Source organism: Lupinus angustifolius, chromosome LG15, assembly GCF_001865875.1.
Source record: "Lupinus angustifolius cultivar Tanjil chromosome LG15, LupAngTanjil_v1.0, whole genome shotgun sequence".
Lineage (NCBI taxonomy): Eukaryota > Viridiplantae > Streptophyta > Magnoliopsida > Fabales > Fabaceae > Lupinus > Lupinus angustifolius.
In genome coordinates, this window is record NC_032023.1 from 19,652,833 (window position 1) to 19,674,690 (window position 21,858).

General features: G+C 34.4%; 3 protein-coding genes across 5 annotated transcripts; all 3 read left to right on the forward strand.

Annotated features, from left to right (window-relative positions):
- On the forward strand, positions 3,105 to 6,054 carry LOC109327491 (protein POLAR LOCALIZATION DURING ASYMMETRIC DIVISION AND REDISTRIBUTION-like). Of its 2 annotated transcripts, XM_019560658.1 has the most exons (4): positions 3,105 to 3,434; positions 3,999 to 4,426; positions 4,680 to 4,681; positions 5,234 to 6,054. In XM_019560658.1, the coding sequence occupies exons 1-4, from the start codon at positions 3,263 to 3,265 to the stop codon at positions 5,583 to 5,585; spliced, it is 954 nt and encodes a 317-aa protein (XP_019416203.1). In that variant the 5' UTR covers positions 3,105 to 3,262; the 3' UTR covers positions 5,586 to 6,054. The 2 variants fall into 2 exon arrangements, with proteins under 2 accessions (XP_019416203.1, XP_019416202.1); XM_019560657.1 differs by lacking the exon at positions 4,680 to 4,681 and having other exon boundaries at positions 5,208 to 6,054.
- Positions 8,855 to 15,932, forward strand: LOC109328327 (DNA-directed RNA polymerases IV and V subunit 2-like). Of its 2 annotated transcripts, none has more exons than XM_019561739.1 (7): positions 8,855 to 9,500; positions 10,083 to 10,295; positions 10,521 to 11,404; positions 12,278 to 12,569; positions 13,356 to 14,312; positions 14,534 to 14,805; positions 15,108 to 15,260. In XM_019561739.1, exons 1-7 carry the CDS (start codon positions 8,988 to 8,990, stop codon positions 15,139 to 15,141), a joined length of 3,165 nt encoding a protein of 1,054 aa, XP_019417284.1. In that variant the 5' UTR covers positions 8,855 to 8,987; the 3' UTR covers positions 15,142 to 15,260. The 2 variants fall into 2 exon arrangements, with proteins under 2 accessions (XP_019417284.1, XP_019417283.1); XM_019561738.1 differs by having other exon boundaries at positions 8,856 to 9,500; positions 15,118 to 15,932.
- On the forward strand, positions 17,328 to 21,154 carry LOC109328268 (transmembrane 9 superfamily member 8). The gene is made up of 7 exons (XM_019561657.1): positions 17,328 to 17,620; positions 18,324 to 18,488; positions 18,748 to 18,857; positions 18,954 to 19,059; positions 19,140 to 19,252; positions 19,423 to 19,573; positions 19,828 to 21,154. The coding sequence occupies exons 1-7, from the start codon at positions 17,513 to 17,515 to the stop codon at positions 20,983 to 20,985; spliced, it is 1,911 nt and encodes a 636-aa protein (XP_019417202.1). The 5' UTR covers positions 17,328 to 17,512; the 3' UTR covers positions 20,986 to 21,154.

The following is a 21,858-nucleotide window of genomic DNA, read 5'->3' on the forward strand; positions in this document are numbered from 1 at the left end:
TAAGATTTCCGGTGTGTTTGAAAAAGATTAAAAAATAATATGATTATTAAATGATCTTAATTAATATCCACAAATCCAGCCTAATATTTTTAGTGTTTTACACTCAAAAGCAGCAGCTACAGAAAATAACATATTGGTGTGATATACCTTCAGCCTCTGCATATAATTGTTCAAAAAACAAAAATAATTTGATCCATATTTTTTTATCTCTAGTTATATAATCATCATGTGTTATACATTAGGTGCAAAAGAGTGTAGAAGACCCAACTATATTGGTGGCAACATAGGAAGTAGAGCATAACCATTAAGCTGAGATATCATTGAGTTCAACAAACCAATTGAGTAAAACAACCCATGCAGGATTAGTTCCTATTTCTTCATCACCCATGGTGAGGAGTAGAGTTAGTCCAACTTTAACCCTTGATTTGGTCCCGTCAATATTTATGGACAATAATTATATCATTCTATTTATATTTGTAATAATATTTTTATCTTTTAAAATAAAGAATAAAAACAATATTTCTCTTTCCAGTTACCTATGGAGGAGAGGATCTATACTCAAAAGTGATATGTGACTTTTGAGTTAATGCACACATATCAATCCATGGAGGGTTAATTCCTATTTCTTCATCACCCTTGGGTGGTTTTCTTCCAGTACACTACTGACCTAGTTAATGCATGTAACATTTCCTTTCAACTCTCTTGTTTTGTGTGAATCACGTTGGCTCTTCATGAGTAATTTTCTTACATTCTTAACCATTGTTTTTATGGTGAACCAAGCATTGTTTTTTGTTTAATATATATGTATCATATTTTTTGAGTTTGGGCTATTCTTTACCTTCTTAAACTTTTACATGCATGGTATGGGAGGGATTTGATAATCCATGTTCGGTCACTATTTTGCTACTGAGAAACTGAAAATTCAGAATTTCGATTAGTCATCTCCTTGTACTCTATCATCTTCTCGTTGGTATTCATTCATTTTTCAACCTTATTATTCCATGTTTCATGTACAATTCACTTTCTTCCTTTATTTATATATATGGACTATGGTAATCTTCAAACAAGCATCATTCTAGTAGTGCTTATTTTATCATTAACGAAATATGTTAGTAGTAATTTATGTTTCTCATCGTCGATCGTCCCAATGGTGATAATAGCAATGTGTTAAATTTCTACCTATGTTCATTCTGGTAGATTTTTAGTTCCCAGTACCTTTGATTATATCACCAATGACAAATTTTTTATCCTCGAATAGAAGCTGCAAACGAAGGTGGTTGATCAATTTACAATACAAAAAGAGGGGTACTATTGGAATGGTATAGAAGTAAAAAGTGGCGGCAAAATTGACAAGTGTGAACCATTTTAATTACATTTTTTGGTAAGTATTTTAATTACATTAATGTTGGCAATTAATTTAAGACTGAAATTAATACAGATAGTCTATTATGTAAACAAGTCAAATTACTATAATATTTGATCTATTAGTAATCTAAGAAAAAAGTTATAAAATACGTGTATACCTTTTACTTAATGGACAAATCATGCATTGGATTAATTTGTTTTGACTTTTGTAACGTTTACCAAGATAATAAAACAAAGGAAGAAATTAACTATGTGATTTACAAAAAATATATTTGAAAATGTAATTCTTTTAATAATTGAAGATGAATTGTGTTATCCATTTAAGTAAATTTTGAGAATTGTTCGACTAATTACGATAGTCATCATTATATTATATTAACATATAATTTGTATATAATCAAAATAAGGATCCAATTTAATGAATTAAGACATAATATTATTTAAGGAATACTGAGAAATATGTTCAAAAAAATTATTACGAAATCAAATCTCATATAAGTAATAATTATTAAATCCAAAAAGATAATGCATTTTAGGTTGTTATAACTTGGGCGTGACATTTTTTCAAAATTTACTATAAAAGCATTATATAAATATTTTTCCTTAGTATTCATTTTTATTTTCCACTTACAGTTTATTTTGAACCTTCAATTTTGAGACTTATACTTGTTTCATATAGTTAATCTTTTCTAATAAGGGATTCTAATTTTGTCCAACACTGGGCCTATAAAATGTCATAAGTTTTAATTTCTATAAGTTTTTCCAGCTCATCATGTGTCATAATCTCCATAGTAATTAGAGTATATTTGCATATTTGGGTTTGTAGTGATAAAAAGCTAAAAGGTAATGTACCCAAAAAAAAGTAGTGATAAAAGACACACCAGAAGAATGAATTCAAAATATTTGATGAATGTTATATTATAAAGTTTTATACACATTTACGTTTATCTTTCATTTAACTTACTTTTTAATAATAATTTAATATCTATACTATTTATAAGGAAAGCCCAAAATAACTACTTACCATGGTGTAATTTGTGTTTCTCCCTATTTTCCCCTCACTAATTTCTAATTTTTACTAAAAAAACCATATATAACCCAATGTTCCTCTCCAGTCAATATATGTTCCATATTATTTGGTTAAATATTTCTTATTACATTATAAATATCAGTTTTAAATGTAGAACATGATCTAAATTGAACATTACACAATTCGAATAAATTCAACCGTAGATTACAAATATTTAACATAAAATATTGTATTTGACATTTATGACATATAAACTATACATTATAAATGATAGGAAAGCAGGTTGGCAGGCACGACAGTGCATGTCAACACGCTAGTCAATAATAAATAATATAGCAATATTGTATAATATTTTTATGCCATTAGTAAATACCTTTTTTCTGAATCAGAAAATAATCTTAGTATCAATAATATAATATATTTTTATAATAGAATCTATGTTAATTAATTATTATCCGCTCTTAAATAAAAATAATATAGCAAATGAATCACCAGTATTGTAACATACATACTTAGATCACATTGATTCTAAACTCCTAAATATTTTCCTATAAGGAAATAAAATAAATTTATTTTACTAAGAAGACCCTTAACAAAAATAAATAAAATGGGTAACCTAAAAAGAAATGAATAAATAATAGAAAAATATTAATAATTAAGAATAAGAATGGAGGAAATGAATAAATTAATATAAAAGATTATAAGTTTTCCCTCTAGAATCCAAACTATGGGTTGTAATGTTTGAACTTAGAAGTTGATCCAAACCCAAATGAATTTAATGCATATCAAAGTTCATATGAGTTATGAATTTCAATCATCGCTCTTCTTTTAATTATAAACACCACCACCCTTTTACCAACTTCCGACATGGACGTCGCCGGAAAAACGCCGCCGCCGTCACTTCATCCTTCTTCTTCAAATTCTCCCAACCGTTTTTGGCCTCGCCGTCTTCTCGCTCGGTTGTTGAGGCTTTTTAGGTTTAAGAAGCACAAGTTGAAGAACGAGATTACTCATTCCACGAATGGAACCAATAAACCTGGTGAGAATCTCTACTTAGTTCATTAAATTCGTTGGTGATCGTCGTGAATTTAATGATACCCGAGTTTAACTTCTTCATGGAACGTGGTTCATAGTTATTGTATTTGTGTGATTCATAATATGAAGCATGTGCACTTCAAAATATTTGTATTTATCTGTATTCTACAACTTTTAAAATTTATTTTTTGAATTTTTATACCGTGCAGGTGGAATTCTACAATAGAATAAATTTCAGCATTGGATTAAGATAACAATGATTATGCTAACCTTTTAAACATTGGTTTTGTTCTTATGTTAATTTTATATATAATATATGCTATATATGTATATTTTAAATTTGTTGCATTCTCTTTTTGGTTAAAATTGGATTCTTGACATTTTGTCTCTCTCTTAGGAATCTTAATCCTTTATACATGTGGTATCCAATGGTAGAATCTTTTTGTTTTCTTCTTTGGCATTCCATGACTTTGTTGTTTTCTTTCTTTCTTTCTTATTTCTAGAACAATTTATGCTTTTTTTGTTTTGTTTAATGAGTTGATACTTTGTGCCTGTTGAGGTTGTGCAGGACAGTTACTTAGAAATAATACATCTTTTAAGCTAGGAGTTGGTTGTGGCTTTCTATATCTCATGGCAGCTAGTAAAAATGAGCTTGGCAAGATTGTCGAGTTGCGAAAAGAAATGGAAATTCTCATTCAGAATGCGAAAGGGGAACTGCAAAATAAAGACTCACTTCTCAAGCCATTGAAACCAAGTGATGCTTTTGATTCACCACTCACTGACATTCCAGAAGTTTCCTGCTCTAATAGTCAACCAAAGTCTAAACGAAATACGGTTCCTAATGGTTCGCTAGAGCATAAAAAAATTGAAAAAGATGAAAGTGCAGATGAAATAAATGAGCTACAAGCAGAATTTGAACTTGAGTTGGAACGTTTGCATATGTATTTAGAAGGAGAGGAAGCCGCATTTGGAGATGCAGACAACGAAATAGTCGAGGTAGTTCATTTCATATTTTGGTTTCTATCTTATAACATTCCATACCTAAATCTGATAGGTGATGATCAACTGTATGTATATATAGGTCAACCAACCAAGAACATATTATATGTGCAACTTTTATATCTATGTTAAGTCATTTCCATCTACTTATTTGTGTCTTGTCCGCTGTGTCGTCTAATACCTCTGGACTCTTACATTCTGGAAACTATTATGTGGATAGTCCAATCTAGTGTGACCGTGTCGCTATGAGTTGTGAAAATTTCTAATACTTATGTGTGCATACATGACATTGAACCTTAAGTATAATAATTTAGGAATAGTATCTTCAATCAGTTGAAAGGCATCTCATAGATGATGCATTATTGTGATGCCCTTTAGATGCCTAGAGCTGTATGTAGAAAAGGAGGCTGCACCTGGTCTACCCAGTTTATGAAATTTATATTCTAAATTTTTGGCTATATGTCACTTTTCCTTTTCTTGTGCTGTTAATTTTTTAAAGCTATATTAGAAATAAAGGGTAAAGGTAAGAATGGATGTAGAGATGGCGAAAGACAAGCGGAAAGTGTATTCTAATATGTTGCGTGTGACTACAAGAGGATAATCCTATTGATAGGATTTACATAATAATGCTAAGATAAAGCTTAGTTAATTAACATGATAAAAGACTAAATGAAATGATATTTCTAATATCTTTTTAACAAGCTGTTCTTTATATTTTCTTCGTAAAACTATCTGATTTATATTGTGTTTACTCTTCACTTCTATTCTTGGTTATTAGCTCATTTCCAGAATGGGTGAAGACAGGAATTCGCAGGGAAATGTCGAAGACTCTTGTTTAGCAAGCCATAGCTCGAGTTTTTTTGGTGAGATAATAATGGACCGTCAAGGAGCAAGTGATGGTTTATCCTTTGGAGTTCCCCCTTTTGAACTTGAAAGAAGGTTGCATGAACTACTCGAAGCAAGACTGCAAGAACGGATCACAGAGCTGGAGTATGCTTTAGAATGTACCAAGCAGAAGCTCATCGAGAAGGAGATGGAGGTTACTTGGTTGAAGGACAGTGCACCACTTATCTCACAGAATATTCCAGAAACAACTCGATTTACCTTCCAACTTGATCCTGAGACTGCTTTGATGTTCGGTGAAGTTGAAGAATAGATTTTGAAAGATGTAAAGCTGATCAAGCCATCAAATCTTTGTTACTAGCAATGCAGTTTATGGACCTGTTGCTTTATAATTTTTTCAAACTTCTGGTTTAGTCCTCTGGAAAAAATGTGATGGAGGATATTTTGAATATCTTGGCTGCGTTGGTGATAACAAATGAGAGAATTTTGAAGGGAGACAAAATAGCCTTCCATTGTATAGTACTAACCAAGATGTGTGATTGTATATGTTGTCTTTTGGATCCTTTTTTTCAAGTTTTAAGTTATGGTGTCTGTAAACTTCACAGTGAAATTTGTCCCGACAAGTGTTCTGCTTGTTGAGTTTCAGGAAGTGCTGTCTAGTTCTATTTGCATTTTGCAATGAACTTGCATAATTGCAGCTATTTGTTGAAACCTTATGTTCTGTGGCATGGTTTTTAATGATGTATTGTTCTATTCAAACAATTTGGATGCAGTACTATAATTTTCTTTTCTACTCTACCAACATTATTTCATTATGTTTTGGCATTCAATTTTGGAATCTTTATATCATTCAATGATGAAAGCATTTCCCCTGTCTGTGATAGGAAAAAAAATTCCAAGTGTGTGCATTAGGTGCCTATTAATATTTTCACATTACACATGACAGTTTATAACGAATTTTGCCCCCAAGAATCTGGTTTGAATTTATGATGATGGTGTCATTAATTATTTTTGCTACATTCACGTGAGTGAAGAAGAAATGCTTTCACCAACCAAGTACTAAAAGCTTAGTATTAATATAAGGTGGGGACTTACACGAGAACATTGCCCAATTATATATGAATACCTTATAAATATGCAGGCATGGCTGCATGCATGCCAAGTTATTTGACTTGTACATGTACACCAGTACCTCCTGTACTAGAGTAGAGGGGAAATAAAATTTTTAAAAATTTCAATTTAAAAATAAATAAAAATCTGGACCTTAAAAATTTACTTTTGTCATTTGTTATAATCTCTATCGAATTCTGATTATCCAATATCTAAGAGAATTTGAACTCTCTCTTCTTAAAGTACTTCAATTTCAAAAACTAGAATGGTTATCTCTAAAAAATACACACTTCCACTTTATGTTTTTGTGCTTGTTTATCCAATATACCATAAAATATTGTGTTGGTATTATTTCTAGTGCCATAATATCAAACCAGAGGACACCATATTTGGTCTCATTGAAAGAGCTAAGTTTCAATTCTCATACCTACCCGCTACCATCCAAATTATATAACTTCCATTCCCCACCTTTCTGCCTCAATTAATGACATTCAACTTCACTACCAAAATCAATGAAAGTATGTGCAACTTTATTTGTATTTAGTGATGTCTATAAAATATGATCTTTATTTAAAAATTCATAACAATAATTATATGCTTATTATATTTTATAAATTTTATATGCATATTTTATTTGTAACCCAAACATATGATATCCTGTAGTTTTGAGATATGTGTATTGACTTATCATATCTAATTTCTCACACAAAAATTACCACCCTCACCTATACTAGATTACAATTTGTCACAAGTAACTCACCTATGCGCAAACTGCATGAGTGATCTTTTAAGGGCGAGTCAATGCATGAGGCTCACATCTATTGGTGTTTGAGGAGGGTAATATACAACCTTACTATTAAAGCAGATAGGCAGTTTTTCGGATTTAAAGTTTAACATCTTGGTTCCTGAGTAACAACCTTATCATTCCATTGAGTCTCACCAGTGAGTGATCTTTCATTATTGCAGGTAAAATTCCCAACAGAAGTTGTTTAGTGAATATGTTTATGGATGAAGTTACCACTTAAAAAGAAGTCTAAACTTTCATTTTGTGAATGTATTTTGGACCAATAAGTCATCAAAATTTCAAGAATGTACCAAACTTGCGTTGGTTTTACCAGTTTATAATTCTATATATTATCTGCAGTTTATTCCTAGAAGGATCCATTACGCATAGTTTGTAGCTGAGGCTAAATTCAGGGACTCTCCTCAGGACTATGACCCTCTAATTGATGCTCAGATATATATAATGCTTTCATTCTTAACCATTAGTTCTCAGGGTTGTGAATACTAACATTACTTTCAGTTTCCAGTGATCATTTCCAAATACTATAACTCTTGTTGGTTTTTGATGCTATGCCATATTCTACTTATAAAGTTTGAAATGGTAAATGATTTGTTTTTTTGCAGGACAGAGAAGCATTGAAGAAATTGTTGACATGTTAGAGTGTAGAACAGATGGTAAGGAAGTGAGTATGTTAATCCATTAGTGGTTTTTCACTTGTATAAAAAATGGTTAATACCCTTACAAAGATTGTTGAAGTGGAAAACTTCAATGCAATTAATTGTATCTAGGGGTGAGGACAACGGACACCCACCCCTCACCGGGTTGGTCTGATCATGATCGGGCCTAAACGTGGTCAGGTCTCTTCGAGTTTAGGGCTGAATTTAAGTTCAAAAATTAGATCCATACAATATTCAGGGTCAGGTAGAGGACAAACACCACTCAATCGAATCCATCCCATAATTACTCAATTATCATATTTATACGTGTCTCTACTCAATTGTGTATTGAGGAATGACATCTCTTAAGGTCAGAAGTATACGTGATTATCCATAATAATAAGTAAAATAGTGAGAAGACTTTATCTAAATGATATATGCATTATATTTAGGATCAGATTTAAAGGTTGTCTAACTCAATATTCGAGACCGGGTTAACTTCGGACCTAGAGAGTCTGGATATAAAAAAATTACTCTAACAACATTTAGGGTCGGGTAAGAGACAAATCTTACCCATCAAACCGGTCCATATGCTCAACCCCAATTGTATTCAATAAGGGAACGTGATATCTGTGTAGAAGTGATCAAACTATTGTGTGATTGTGTACCAATTTCTTAAGGTTTCAGCTCAGGGAATAGTATCAACCTATAGCTTTACAATACTCATGAGTTATAGATGCTTGGATAAGTAAGAGTATTCTTGTAAAGAATAATCTTTACTCTACCATCTACCACTTTCTTTGAGAAAGTAGGTGAATGAAACCCAAGAAAGGAAATTGAACTGAAATACCTTATTAGCACAAGTAACGTACAAAGATCACAATGGAATAAAATTATTTTACCAAAACTGGACTCAAATTCAGGTGAAGCTAAAACAACTCATATATAAACTGCTTATTAACCATTTAATAAATTATAGATTCGTTAAAGTGATTCTGTATATAAAAATTAGTGTAAAATGATAATTACTCTTAATTTTTTCATTTTCAAAAAAGACACTTGAGTTTGTGTGTGAGCAAGAAATGTTAGTCTAGAACCCTAAAACAAAAACCCTAAAAGCAAAATCATCTTATTTTTCATTTTCATTGTTGAGTATTGTTAGAAAATGGGTCACGTTGGTTCAAGCAAAGATCCCAAATTTTCAAACATAGAGAAAGATTTAGACTTATTGGACATCGATAACGATGATTACTACACTGGCTTCTCCTCCGATGAAAACGACGACGTTGAAATCGATCTACCTCCAAATCGCGCCCTCGAGGGTTTAGGTGAAACAACGGTAAAAAACTTTTGCCACAAAGCTTCAACATTGTTCTTCAAAGAAAACGGTCTCATCAGTCATCAAATTAATTCCTTCAATTCCTTCACTAGTAATGGGATTCAGAGCATCTTCGAGTCATTCGGTGAACTCCTCGTTACTCCAGGATTCGATCCATCGAAGAAAGGTGACAGTGATCACTACCGTTACGCTGCGGTGAAGTTTGGGAAGGTTACAATTGATAGACCTAAGTTTTGGGGAGGTGAAGGGAGCACGGAAGAATTTAAGTTGCTTCCGCGACATGCGAGGATTCAGAGGATGACTTATTCGTCGAAGATGAAGATCAATGTGCAAATTCAGGTATAATCAAATACCCACATTGCCTTTTTGTCATTGATTGTTTTATTAGAATCATGAAATACTCACAATTGTGTTATTGTTTTGTTGTATTTGAGAAATGGTGGCGTAATGCAGTTAACTTATAGTGATTGATGGTTTGTTTCTCTTTGTATTTGTAGCACACTGTATTTAGGGTTTGTTTAAGGTTTAAAATGGTGTTTTTGACAAAAGTGATTTTTTGAGAAGCTGAAAAAATAGTTTATGGAAAAGCCCTTACTTGGCAGAAGTGATTTTGGCAACAAAAAAATGCCCTTAAAAAGTATAGCTTATAAAGAAACTGATTTTGCAAAGTTGAATTTCAGCATTTTGTGCAGATTTTGTGTGTGTAAAAGCCCAACCTAACCAAACAAATGTCAAAGTGCCAGAAATATTTTCTCCTTTTTATCAAAATAATCACTATTTAAAAAAAAATAGCTTTGATAAACTGGCCCTTATTTGTTTGTTATCGGTATATGCTATTAGTTTTTAGGGTAATTTACGATTCCTTGGAATTTGTGAGGGATGGAAGATTTATGTTGGTATTTCGTGTTGATTATTTTGTAGATTTACGTCCCAAAAATTATTCGAAGCGACAAATTTAAGACTGGGAAGGATCAATATGTTGACCGAGAGATTTTGAAGGAAGACAGCAGAGAAATAATCATTGGGAGGCTGCCTGTCATGGTTATGTCTGATCTATGCTGGATGAAAGATGCTGGCAAACCTGATTGTGAATTTGATCATGGAGGCTACTTCCTCATCAAGGGTGCTGAGAAGGTTATCTCAAATCCTGATTTACACACTTTGTACCTTACTTATCGCAAATTTTATATCATTAATTTTAGTTGAAGTTTCTTGTTTTATTCTTTGGATCTATTGTTTTAAGCATTTATTTTATCTTTTATTGATTTCTTTTATTGATTTCTTTTATTATCAAAAAATATTTGTTATATCTTTCTTTATGATTGATAAATTTGTTTTTTTTGTTAAAAATTGTTGCAGACTTTTATTGCACAGGAGCAAATCTACACAAAGAGGCTCTGGGTTATAAACAGTCCATATTGGTCAATTGCATACAAGTCACCTATGAAGAGAAATAGGCTGGTCATCAAACTGGTTGGTAATTCAAGAATTGAGGAAATCAACAGTGGAGAGAAGATGCTGACTGTCTACTTTCTGTCTGTTGAGATCCCTGTGTGGATACTCTTTTTCATTCTTGGTGTCACATCAGACAAAGAGGTTATGGATCTCATTGATTGTGGAAATGGTGATGTCAGGCTTGAAAATATACTTTCTGCATCCATCCGTGACGCTGATGAGAAATGTGAAGGATTTCGTAAAGGGAAGAATGCCCTGCATTACCTGGAAGGATTTGTAAAAGGGGTACAATTTCCACCTCCTGAATCTATTGAGGAGTGTCTCAACCTTTACGTCTTTCCCAATATAAAAGGCTTGAAGAGAAAGGCACGCTTCTTGGCGTACATGGTTAAGGGTCTCCTGCTAGCTTACAGTGGTCGCAAAAGATCTGATAACAGGGATGATTTTAGGAATAAGAGGATTGAATTGGCTGGGGAGCTGCTTGACCGCGAGTTAAGAGTGCACATTGCACATGCTCGCAAGCGAATGTCAAAGGTTCTACAGAGAGACCTTTATGGAGATCGTGAAGTACGGCCAGTTGAACATTATCTGGATGCTTCCATAATTACCAATGGTCTTCAAAGAGCATTCTCTACTGGAGCATGGTCGCATCCCTTTAAAAGGATGGAAAGGGTATCCGGTGTGGTGGCGAATCTTGGGCGCACTAATCCTTTGCAAACCGCTGCTGATCTGCGAAGGACCAGACAGCAAGTTCAGTATACAGGAAAGGTTGGAGATGCTAGATACCCGTAAGTTACTTTAACCTTTGTTTATTTTGTTCTTTAATTTTGTTTCTATTCTTTTTGGAGTGACGCAGTGGGTGAGGTTTGTGTTATTGGAATTATTTTTTACCTTGGTTGACTGAATGGACACTCTTTATGCCTTTTTGTATTTAAGTCTGAACAACAGGTGCAAACATGCTGAAATAGTTGCATTTATATCAGTAGCTTTTTTAAGTAGTGGTGTTTAAATGTCGGAGAAGGTTGAAGTAATATGAAGACAATAATGGATTGTTTTAGCCAAGTTTCATGTTAACAAGGAAGAAAATTTAATGTTGTTTACCTAGATAAGTAGGTTTGGGCAGGTTAGAACATAGAAAATCAAGGAACTTTGTAGAACTTGAGAACTTAAAGCTAGGCTTCCTGTAACTTATTCCAACAAGGTTTGAGAATGGAGTCCTGATTCAATACTGATTGTGACTTCTGACTGGTGCTAAATCTATTATGAACTCATAAAAATAAGATCCCAGAACACCATGGTCTGCAAAACACTTGGTACATTTAGTAAGCTGCCCTGAGGGAAATGGATGGGTGAGAAATCATGTTAAAGATAAACCTTTCAACTTTTTTTTGTTCATTACTGGGCATGAGTAAAACCATCAACATCCTACATTTTACTAGGATTATTACTTTATTAGCTGTCTGACATTTTACTAATACCTTTAGCTTTTTAGTTGCCCTCACCCCAAGGGTGTCATGTGCATATGACCTGGATTTTTTAGTTTTCTAATATGCAGGTTGAAGCTGGACATTCAAATATTATATATTTTTATCTTTGAAACTGTTGCTTTGTTTTATCCAAAAAATGCTTTCATTTATAACAGTGGAAGTTTCTGGTTATAGGCATCCTTCTCACTGGGGAAAGGTTTGCTTCCTCTCTACCCCGGATGGTGAGAATTGTGGGCTTGTAAAAAATTTGGCTGTGACAGGACTAGTGAGTATCAACATATCTGAATCTATACTGCCTCAGTTGATTGAGTGTGGATTGGAAGAGCTTGCAGATGATACTTCTACTTATCTGGGAAAAAAGGATAAGGTCTTCCTTAATGGGGATTGGGTTGGAGTTTGTGCAAATTCTATTTCATTTGTGGATGAGTTGAGACGCAAAAGACGAACAAAGCAATTGCCTCATCAGGTTCACTTTAATTTCCCATTATAAGCTGGTTTTCTATGCTATGCTTGCTACCCATACATTTTTATATGTTATAGAGCTTGCTTTTAATTCGAGCCAAGAAGCTCACCACACCTAGCGGGGAAAAGGTTTGTTTTTGCTGTTGCATGGTTTTAATCGCTGTCATGAAGGGTCAAATGTAGGAAAGATTGACAGGTTTATTAAGGCTAATCAACCTACATTGTAATGATATATTTATATCAAATAACTTAGTTATGGAATAGACATTTGGAAACTTGGTGTAAAGTAGCAATAGTTTTATAGCTTGGTTTAAGTTTTTATGAGAATCATGATTGCCAACAGCTAACTTATGGTAAATGCCTCACTTTCTCCGCACAGTTGAATTAACTGCTTGGACTTCCCTTCATCTTTCGAGATGGCTTGCCTCTGCGGCTAGTATATACAACTGAGATTTGATATTTGATTATGAAACACTTTGTCATTTAAATGTCCCCCTCCTCTGTCAAATATTGGCATATCCGTTGTGTTTTTAGATGTCTTTTCGCGTTATGTATATTGTATACACTGATAACTAGATAGCATAGAGTTGGGGGACTTCATTGTTTAAACGTCGTTAGATTCCTTTGTTGGTTTTTTGTAACTTTGTTCAGTAATTTGCTTGTTTCTGTAAGTCTTATATCTAATATATCCCTCTCTTATAAAAAAGATGAATACTGTAGTATTTTGCAATATTTTGTATGTACTGATTTTGTTTCTTTTCAACCTAGTGATAACTACTTTCCATTGTAGGTGGAAATAAAAAGAGACCAGAGTCAACAAGAGGTGCGTGTATACTCTGATGCAGGAAGGATTTTGCGTCCGCTTTTGGTAGTTGATAATCTATACAAGATTAAGGAATCTAAAGGATCTAAATGGGAGCCTGATTCTTTCCAGTCTCTACTGGAAAATGGAGTAATTGAGCTTGTGGGACACGAGGAAGAGGAAGACTGCTGTACTGCTTGGGGTGTTCAGTATTTATTCAGAAAGGCGGGTAAATCTTCTGTGAAGTACACGCACTGTGAACTTGATATGTCATTCTTGTTGGGTTTAAGCTGTTCGCTTGTACCATTTGCTAATCATGACCATGCAAGGAGGGTCCTGTACCAATCACAGAAGCACTCATCGCAGGCAATTGGCTTCTCTACTTTAAATCCAGACATTAGAGTTGATACTCTGTCACACCAATTAAACTATCCCCAAAAGCCCCTGTTCCGAACAATGACATCTGATTGTCTTGGGAAACCTGGATATTCAGAAGTTCAAAATAGAATACTGCCGAAGGCTGAATTCTACAATGGGCAGAATGCCATTGTTGCTGTCAACGTTCATCTGGGTTATAATCAAGAGGATTCCTTGGTGATGAACCGTGCTTCCTTACAACGTGGTATGTTCAGATCTGAGCATGTAAGGAGTTACAAAGCTGATATTGAAAATAATGAATCTTCCGAGAAGAAGCGGAAGCCTGAAGACATTGTAAATTTTGGAAAGATCCACAGCAAGATTGGTAGAGTTGATAGCCTTGATGATGATGGCTTTCCATACGTTGGTGCAAATTTGCAGAGTGGTGATATCATTATTGGGCGGTGTGCCGAGTCTGGGGTGGACCATAGTATTAAGCTGAAACACACTGAAAGGGGCTATGTTCAGAAGGTTGTGCTGTCCTCAAATGACGAGGGGAAAAATTTTGCTGTGGTTTCTTTGAGACAGGTAATTGTTGAAACATAAAATTATGTCAATGAAGATGCCAGTTGCCTTGCACATGAACTATTTTTAGGAGTTACTGTGTTGCATACAAGTTACCAAAAGCACAAGTTACACACAAATGTATAAATTTGCACATCATCCTCCAAACATGTTATATTTATGTTAGAAAACTGATAGCTTACTTTTCTGCTATATCTGGGATAATCTTTTATTTCATATTGCAGGTTAGAACTCCAGTGCTTGGAGACAAGTTCTCAAGCATGCATGGACAAAAAGGTGTGTTGGGATTTTTGGAGTGTCAAGAAAATTTTCCTTTCACAAGACAAGGTATTGTTCCTGATATTGTCATAAATCCACATGCATTTCCCTCACGTCAAACTCCTGGGCAACTCTTAGAGGCTGCTTTAGGGAAGGGCATTGCTTTGGGTGGTTCATTGAGATATGCTACCCCATTCTCCACTCCTTCAGTTGATGCCATAACGGACCAGCTTCACAGGTACAGTTTTGTCAAGTCACCTACAATACTGAAAATATTTTTTGGATTAAATGTGTTGGATATTATTTGTGCCATTCTCTAGAGGAGGGGCTTGTATTTTAACTTTGCTCTTGCTTCTTACTCTGACTATTATGTTGTTTCTTTCCTATTTGCAAATAATGTCTGCTCAGTTGTTGATGGTCTCTTTCCTTTTCTCCTTGCCCAGTTTAAATTTATGAATTACTTTTCCTACTTTCACTTTTAAGTTGTCATGTACTTGTGTTTTGTTGTTATACTGAGCGCTTTACTCGTGTTCTTTGGAGTATTTGGCAGAGCTGGGTTTTCAAGATGGGGTAACGAGAGAGTCTACAATGGGAGAACTGGTGAGATGGTCCGCTCACTCATCTTTATGGGTCCAACATTCTATCAGAGATTGCACCACATGTCTGAAGACAAAGTAAAATTCCGGAACACTGGTCCTGTTCATCCATTGACCCGACAGCCCGTGGCGGACAGGAAGCGATTTGGAGGTATCAAGTTTGGTGAAATGGAGCGTGATTGCCTTATAGCTCATGGTGCGTCAGCAAACTTGTATGAACGTCTCTTCACACTGAGTGACTCATCGCAGATACACATTTGTAGCAAATGCAAAAATGTTGCAAATGTGATCTTACGGCCAGTGTCTGGTGGCCGTAAAGTAAGGGGTCCTTACTGCCGTGGCTGTGAATCTGTTGATGACATTGTCGTGGCCAATGTCCCATATGGAGCTAAATTATTGGTCCAGGAGCTTTTCAGCATGGGCATAAGTCTCAAATTTGAAACCAAACTCTGCTAGACAATCATCATTTTTCTGCATCTCACCTCTCTAGGCATCCCCCTAAACTTTGTTGTGAACTCATTCAGATATCAGTTTGATTCCTGGATGTGATTCAGATTTCATGATACTTGCACAACTTCAACTTGAATGCCCTTGCATAGTCTTTTCTTTATTATGGAGTACAATTTTCAAAAATCTTTATCAAACCAAAACCAGAGCAACTTAATGGAACTGCCATATTTTTGCAAATTAACATAGTGGCATGAACCAAAAGTTGCACATTATTATTATATTTGGTGCTCTAAAATGGAGCTACCACTGATCTCATCTATTAAGGTTGAGTCAAATTCACTAACCTTGAATACCAATGATGAGAGTGTCCCATAATAACAACATTAACACTCAAAACCAAAAGCTACTTCATTTCTGGACACCCAGTTTGAGTGAAACTAGAAGCTACTTTATTTCCGATCCGTTATACTCGGTCATTGTCTATTGTTGCAGACACTGCTTGGGGATGTGCATTTGATCTCGTTCCTGCATATTTTTTTACAACAAAATCAACCGACGTAATTTGTAGAATTCTGATACTTGGACCACAAGCTTTGTACCTGTTGTTAATTATATGCGGATTAGTCATTTTCTTACTTAAATTACACTTTACTCTACCCATTATCGAATTGATTAAAGTATTGGGCCTATAATTTCGTGTTTCAACCAATGACTTAAATCATATATATATTTGTGAGAAATAAATACATGCTGGATTTATAGTAAATATAATTACTTGAGATAAGTTAAAAAATGTTGCCACTGTTACTCTTTTGATGTTTTTATTTTGACCATAAACTTGTTTCATGGACAGTTTTTAAGGTTCTATGTTTTCTTTTATATTCCCTCACCTTTTGGTAATGAATCAATCTCTTTCTGAGTGTTTACCAGTTCTTTCAACAAGTGTTACTTATAAAACAAACCCTTAATCTTTTAGCTATTATAGTGATCTAACGGAACATTACAATATTATACCAATGTCATATTAGGTATAACATTCTATATACAATAAATAAAATTGTTACTAAAATATCCTTATTTACACAAACAAATAGAATAGAGGGAAGATAAATAAGTTTTATTAATTAATAATTGTTGTTTTCTAATTTCTACTTTCCTTAATCCATACAATACGATAGATTATTGTAAATGGTTTAGCAACCAAAATGATATAAAAATGGATGAGATTCTAATAAAGTACATTAAATAAATAATTTATTAAGCAACCAAGATGGGAAAGATATCATACTAAAACACTAAAGTAATATTATTAATTACTAAGTCACCTTTGGTTCAAATAGTACATGCTTGATTCCCCGTTAAAGAAAATCTCGGGTTCGAGTCTTGTGATGGAAAAATGCTCGTTGGGAGAGTTAGCCTTATATACCCATGGATATTCTCAGCTCGAATAGAATTATCTCTAGTACGAGGATATCTGGAGGAAACAAAAGAAATGTAATATTATTAATTATTTATTTATTTACATCGATTCCGAAATCCGAATAAGATCTATTTTACGTGAGAGATTATTTTATTTGCCGGAAAACAAAACCGTTTTAGAAATTGATTAATTTTGCGGCAACCTTTCAGATCTGAATTAGAGTATTATCATTACGTAAAAGCGAAGAAGCATTGGAAATTCCGAGAATAGGCACGCGTTTGGTCAGAAAAGTAACGTGGCAATATCACATATAAATAGTAATAACAGTGCCCAATTTGTGTAACTGTTAGAGAAATTCACACTTCACCAAACTCTTCTCTCTTCTTCTTCTTCTTCCTTAATAATAATAAACTCTTCACAATAAAAACAACAATCATTTCAAAGAGTTCGTTTGTTCTTAGATCTGGATCTCGAACGCCATGGCGTTATGGAGATCTATCGTTTTTTCTTCACTTCTTTCTCTTCTTTTCATCCATGTCGCTCATTCCTTCTACCTCCCTGGTGTTGCTCCACAAGACTTTCAAAAGGTTATTACATTTTCGTGATCTCTATTTATATCTGATGAATTAGATCTGTATTGGAATTTTAGTGGATCGGGCTTTGTGCATTGAATAGTTTTCTCTTTCTGATTTTTGTTTTGTTTTTGTGTGTGCTTAATGCTTCGTGAAATAGTTAGGGTTGTGAGTTTTAAGTTTCCATTTCTGTTAGATCGTTTCACTGTATCATGCTCATTGTACCGTAGAACTTGGAAATGTATTTTGAATGATCCAGGATTATAGGACTCGTAAATAAGGTGTATAACCCGTCATTTTGTTGCAGAGGTGCATTGTATTACATTATAGTTTATTGTACTTCTTTGTGGGGGCAAGTTTATTTTTGAATATTTGGCAGTGATTCCATTTGATGTAAACAATTTAAACTACTAAAAAGTCAGTATTTTTGGGGTTGTTAATCTACTTTACTAGATTTACGATTATGAAGTTTGTGTCCATTTTACTGATGTATGCTATGGCTTATTCCTTTATGTGATATGTGATCTGATTATCTTTCATGGTTGAGTTCTCACATAATGTTACTTTATGATCTTCCTAGCAACTACAATGTGGCACATACAAATGGGGTATTTATTTTTGTGATGCTCGTAGTCTGGCCAAAATAAAGGATATTTGAAATTCTGTGTACAGATCTAGTTCTTATGTCCTTAACTGACCTTTTATTTCTTTGGTGCAGGGAGATTTGTTGCAAGTGAAAGTAAACAAATTAACATCGATAAAGACACAGCTTCCATATACATATTATTCCCTCCCTTATTGTAACCCAGCAAAAATACAGGATAGTGCAGAAAATCTCGGGGAAGTGCTTCGTGGTGACCGCATTGAGAATTCTCTTTATGTGGTCAGTGTAACATGACATGTTATATCATGACTGTTTAACTTTAGGGAAAACCACAAGAAACTAATTCTGTGAAATATTTAATGTATAGAAACAAATGACAAGTCACTTTGTTCGCAATTAATGAGTAATTTCGTACTGACTTTATTAACCATATGAGTGGTTCATTTTTTCCACGTTGAATTTGTTGTTAGCAGCAGTTCTTTCTATGTAATTTATCATAATCATGTTATGGTTATCAACTGATTCTGACATATTGCAGTTTAAAATGCGTGAGCCACAAATGTGCAATGTTGTGTGTAATCGTAAACTTGATGCCAAAGCTGCTAAGGAGTTCAAAGAGAAGATCAATGATGAGTATCGGGTGAACATGTATGGTCTTCCAGAATCTGATTTGTCATTTTCTGCCATTTTCTGCCCCAATTTTGATGTGTTGTACCTTATAATGGTTATTCTCTTTATGTACAGGATCCTAGATAACCTTCCTCTAGTTGTGCCTATAAAAAGGAGTGATCAGGATTTGACTGTTTATCAGCTGGGTTTCCATGTTGGACTCAAAGGGCAGTATAGTGGGGTATGACTATTACTTTGTAGCACAGTGTCTATTGTTATGAATGGGAAGTAGTTTCTTGCTTACTTTGTCTAAATGTACAGAGCAAAGAGGAGAAGTTTTTTATTCACAACCATTTGGCATTTACTGTCAAGTATCATAAAGATATTCAAACTGAATCTGCTAGAATTGTGGGCTTTGAGGTTAAGCCATTCAGGTCACTATTTTTGTTCTCTATCTCATCTATTGTTTAATTCCATTTATCTGCTTTATCCTTTTCCCACAATTGTAGGAGTCTCATGCATTGGGTTGCCGTTGAATTTTGGTTCATCTTTTTTGTGCCAGTAGTGATTTTCCATATGTGAAATTCTGAATGGTAATTTGCAGTGTAAAACATGAATATGAAGGTAAATGGGATGAAAAGACTCGTTTGACAACTTGTGACCCTCATGCTAAACACACAGTTGTCAACTCCAATACTCCCCAAGAGGTTGAAGAGAACCAGGAAATCATATTCACTTATGATGTTGAATTCCAGGTGAGATTTTGTACATGATAAATTATTACTTTTATACTTCCCTTGCACTTTAGAATGATTTTCCCCCCTAAACATCAGCCTAGTAGACTAGTACTGCATTGGGTGGGTGGGTTGGGTGGGTGGAGAATATGGCCATTCTTTCTCTTCTGCCATTGGAGCTCAGTCTTCTTTCTCATCCTTTTGTTGTTTTAAAGAAATATGATTCTGGGTTGTATTTCTTACTATCTGCTTTTACCTTTGTCTGCTACCTTCAGGAGAGTGATGTGAAGTGGGCTTCAAGATGGGATGCTTATTTGCTAATGAATGATGACCAAATTCACTGGTTCTCAATTGTTAACTCATTAATGATTGTTCTCTTCCTTTCTGGCATGGTGGCAATGATAATGCTGCGGACACTGTACCGTGACATTTCAAAGTACAATGATCTTGAAACCCAAGAAGAAGCTCAAGAAGAGACTGGTTGGAAGCTTGTCCATGGTGATGTCTTTAGGGCTCCTCAGAACTCAGACCTGCTCTGTGTTTATGTCGGAACTGGTATTCAGTTTTTTGGGATGATACTAGTAACCATGATCTTTGCCATCCTTGGGTTCCTTTCTCCTTCGAACCGAGGTGGGCTAATGACAGCCATGCTCTTGCTTTGGGTTTTCATGGGACTTTTTGCTGGTTATGCCTCAACTCGCTTATACAAAATGTTCAAAGGGTCAGAGTGGAAAAAAATTGCCTTCAGGACTGCAATCTTGTTCCCTGCTTCTGTCTCTGCCATTTTCGCTGTATTAAACACTTTAATATGGGGGCAGAAATCATCTGGAGCTGTTCCATTTGGTACCATGTTTGCTCTGATCTTTTTATGGTTTGGGATCTCAGTTCCACTTGTTTTTGTGGGGAGCTATGTTGGATTCAAGAAGCCTGCAATTGAGAATCCAGTGAAGACGAACAAAATCCCAAGACAGATCCCTGAGCAGGCCTGGTACATGAACCCAGCCTTCTCAGTTCTGATCGGTGGGATACTCCCATTTGGAGCTGTTTTCATTGAGCTTTTCTTCATACTCACATCGATCTGGTTGAATCAGTTTTACTACATTTTCGGATTTCTCTTTTTGGTCTTCATCATCCTCATCATCACATGTGCTGAGATAACCATTGTGCTTTGCTACTTCCAGCTGTGCAGTGAAGATTACTTGTGGTGGTGGCGGTCATACCTCACCTCTGGTTCTTCTGCACTATATCTATTTCTTTATGCAACATTTTACTTCTTCACCAAGCTTGAAATCACGAAGTTGGTATCTGCGATATTATACTTTGGATACATGCTTATAGCTTCTTACGCGTTCTTTGTGGTGACTGGTACTATTGGATTTTATGCATGCTTTTGGTTCACTAGGCTCATATACTCCTCGGTGAAAATTGACTAGTAATAGAAGTCTGGTCTGGATTAATCTACTATTCCTCGTAAAATTTGTGGATGGATTTTGAAATTCTGATGCTCTATCATGTTCAGATTTAGCCTATTTTTATACAATCTTGAATTGTAACAACAATTATTCTTTTTGTTTCAGTATCATTTTAATTGCCTTCGTCTTATTAGGATCCTCGTTATTTTTGTGGCAGATGTGTTTTAATATTATCAGAGCAGTATATCTCAATAGAAATGAAATCTTTCAGTATTATTTATTAGATGTATAACTGTTTGTGATCTCGATCTTTAATATATGCCTGATATATTTAGGATGAAAGTAAACACGTGGTTTTGTACCTATTTTCTCTTTAATCTGATTATCTTTGAAACTGTGAGGACCTCTACCTATTTTCCTATCATAAATCTTATCTCATCCCTCTCGTGGGTTCGTCTATGATGATTTTGCGACACATTGATACAATGAATGTTGCGCCACTTATGCCCAATACTACAACTAAGCCCAGGAGAAATATTCAACTTCCCATTAAATTCCAGCATTTTATTTTTGCATATGGTGAAGAGCAGCAATTTATTAGTGTTTAAGATTTCTTGTTTTTAATCAATTGGGCCCATAGTAGTAGGTACAAAGACCAATTGCTATCCTATGGTTTCAACCCTATCATTGAAGTTTGAACCACCATTTCACAGTATAGTATGACTGATATTTATAATTTTGTAAACTAAATAATATTTTTTGTTTTGTGAGACAATAATAATTTAACATGAGCACTTATAACTTTAGGTCAAACTTATGTTACAGTAGATTCATTAACTAGGTTGACACATTTAATCTAACATTTAGCTCACAAATGTTGTAATTTAGGCATAT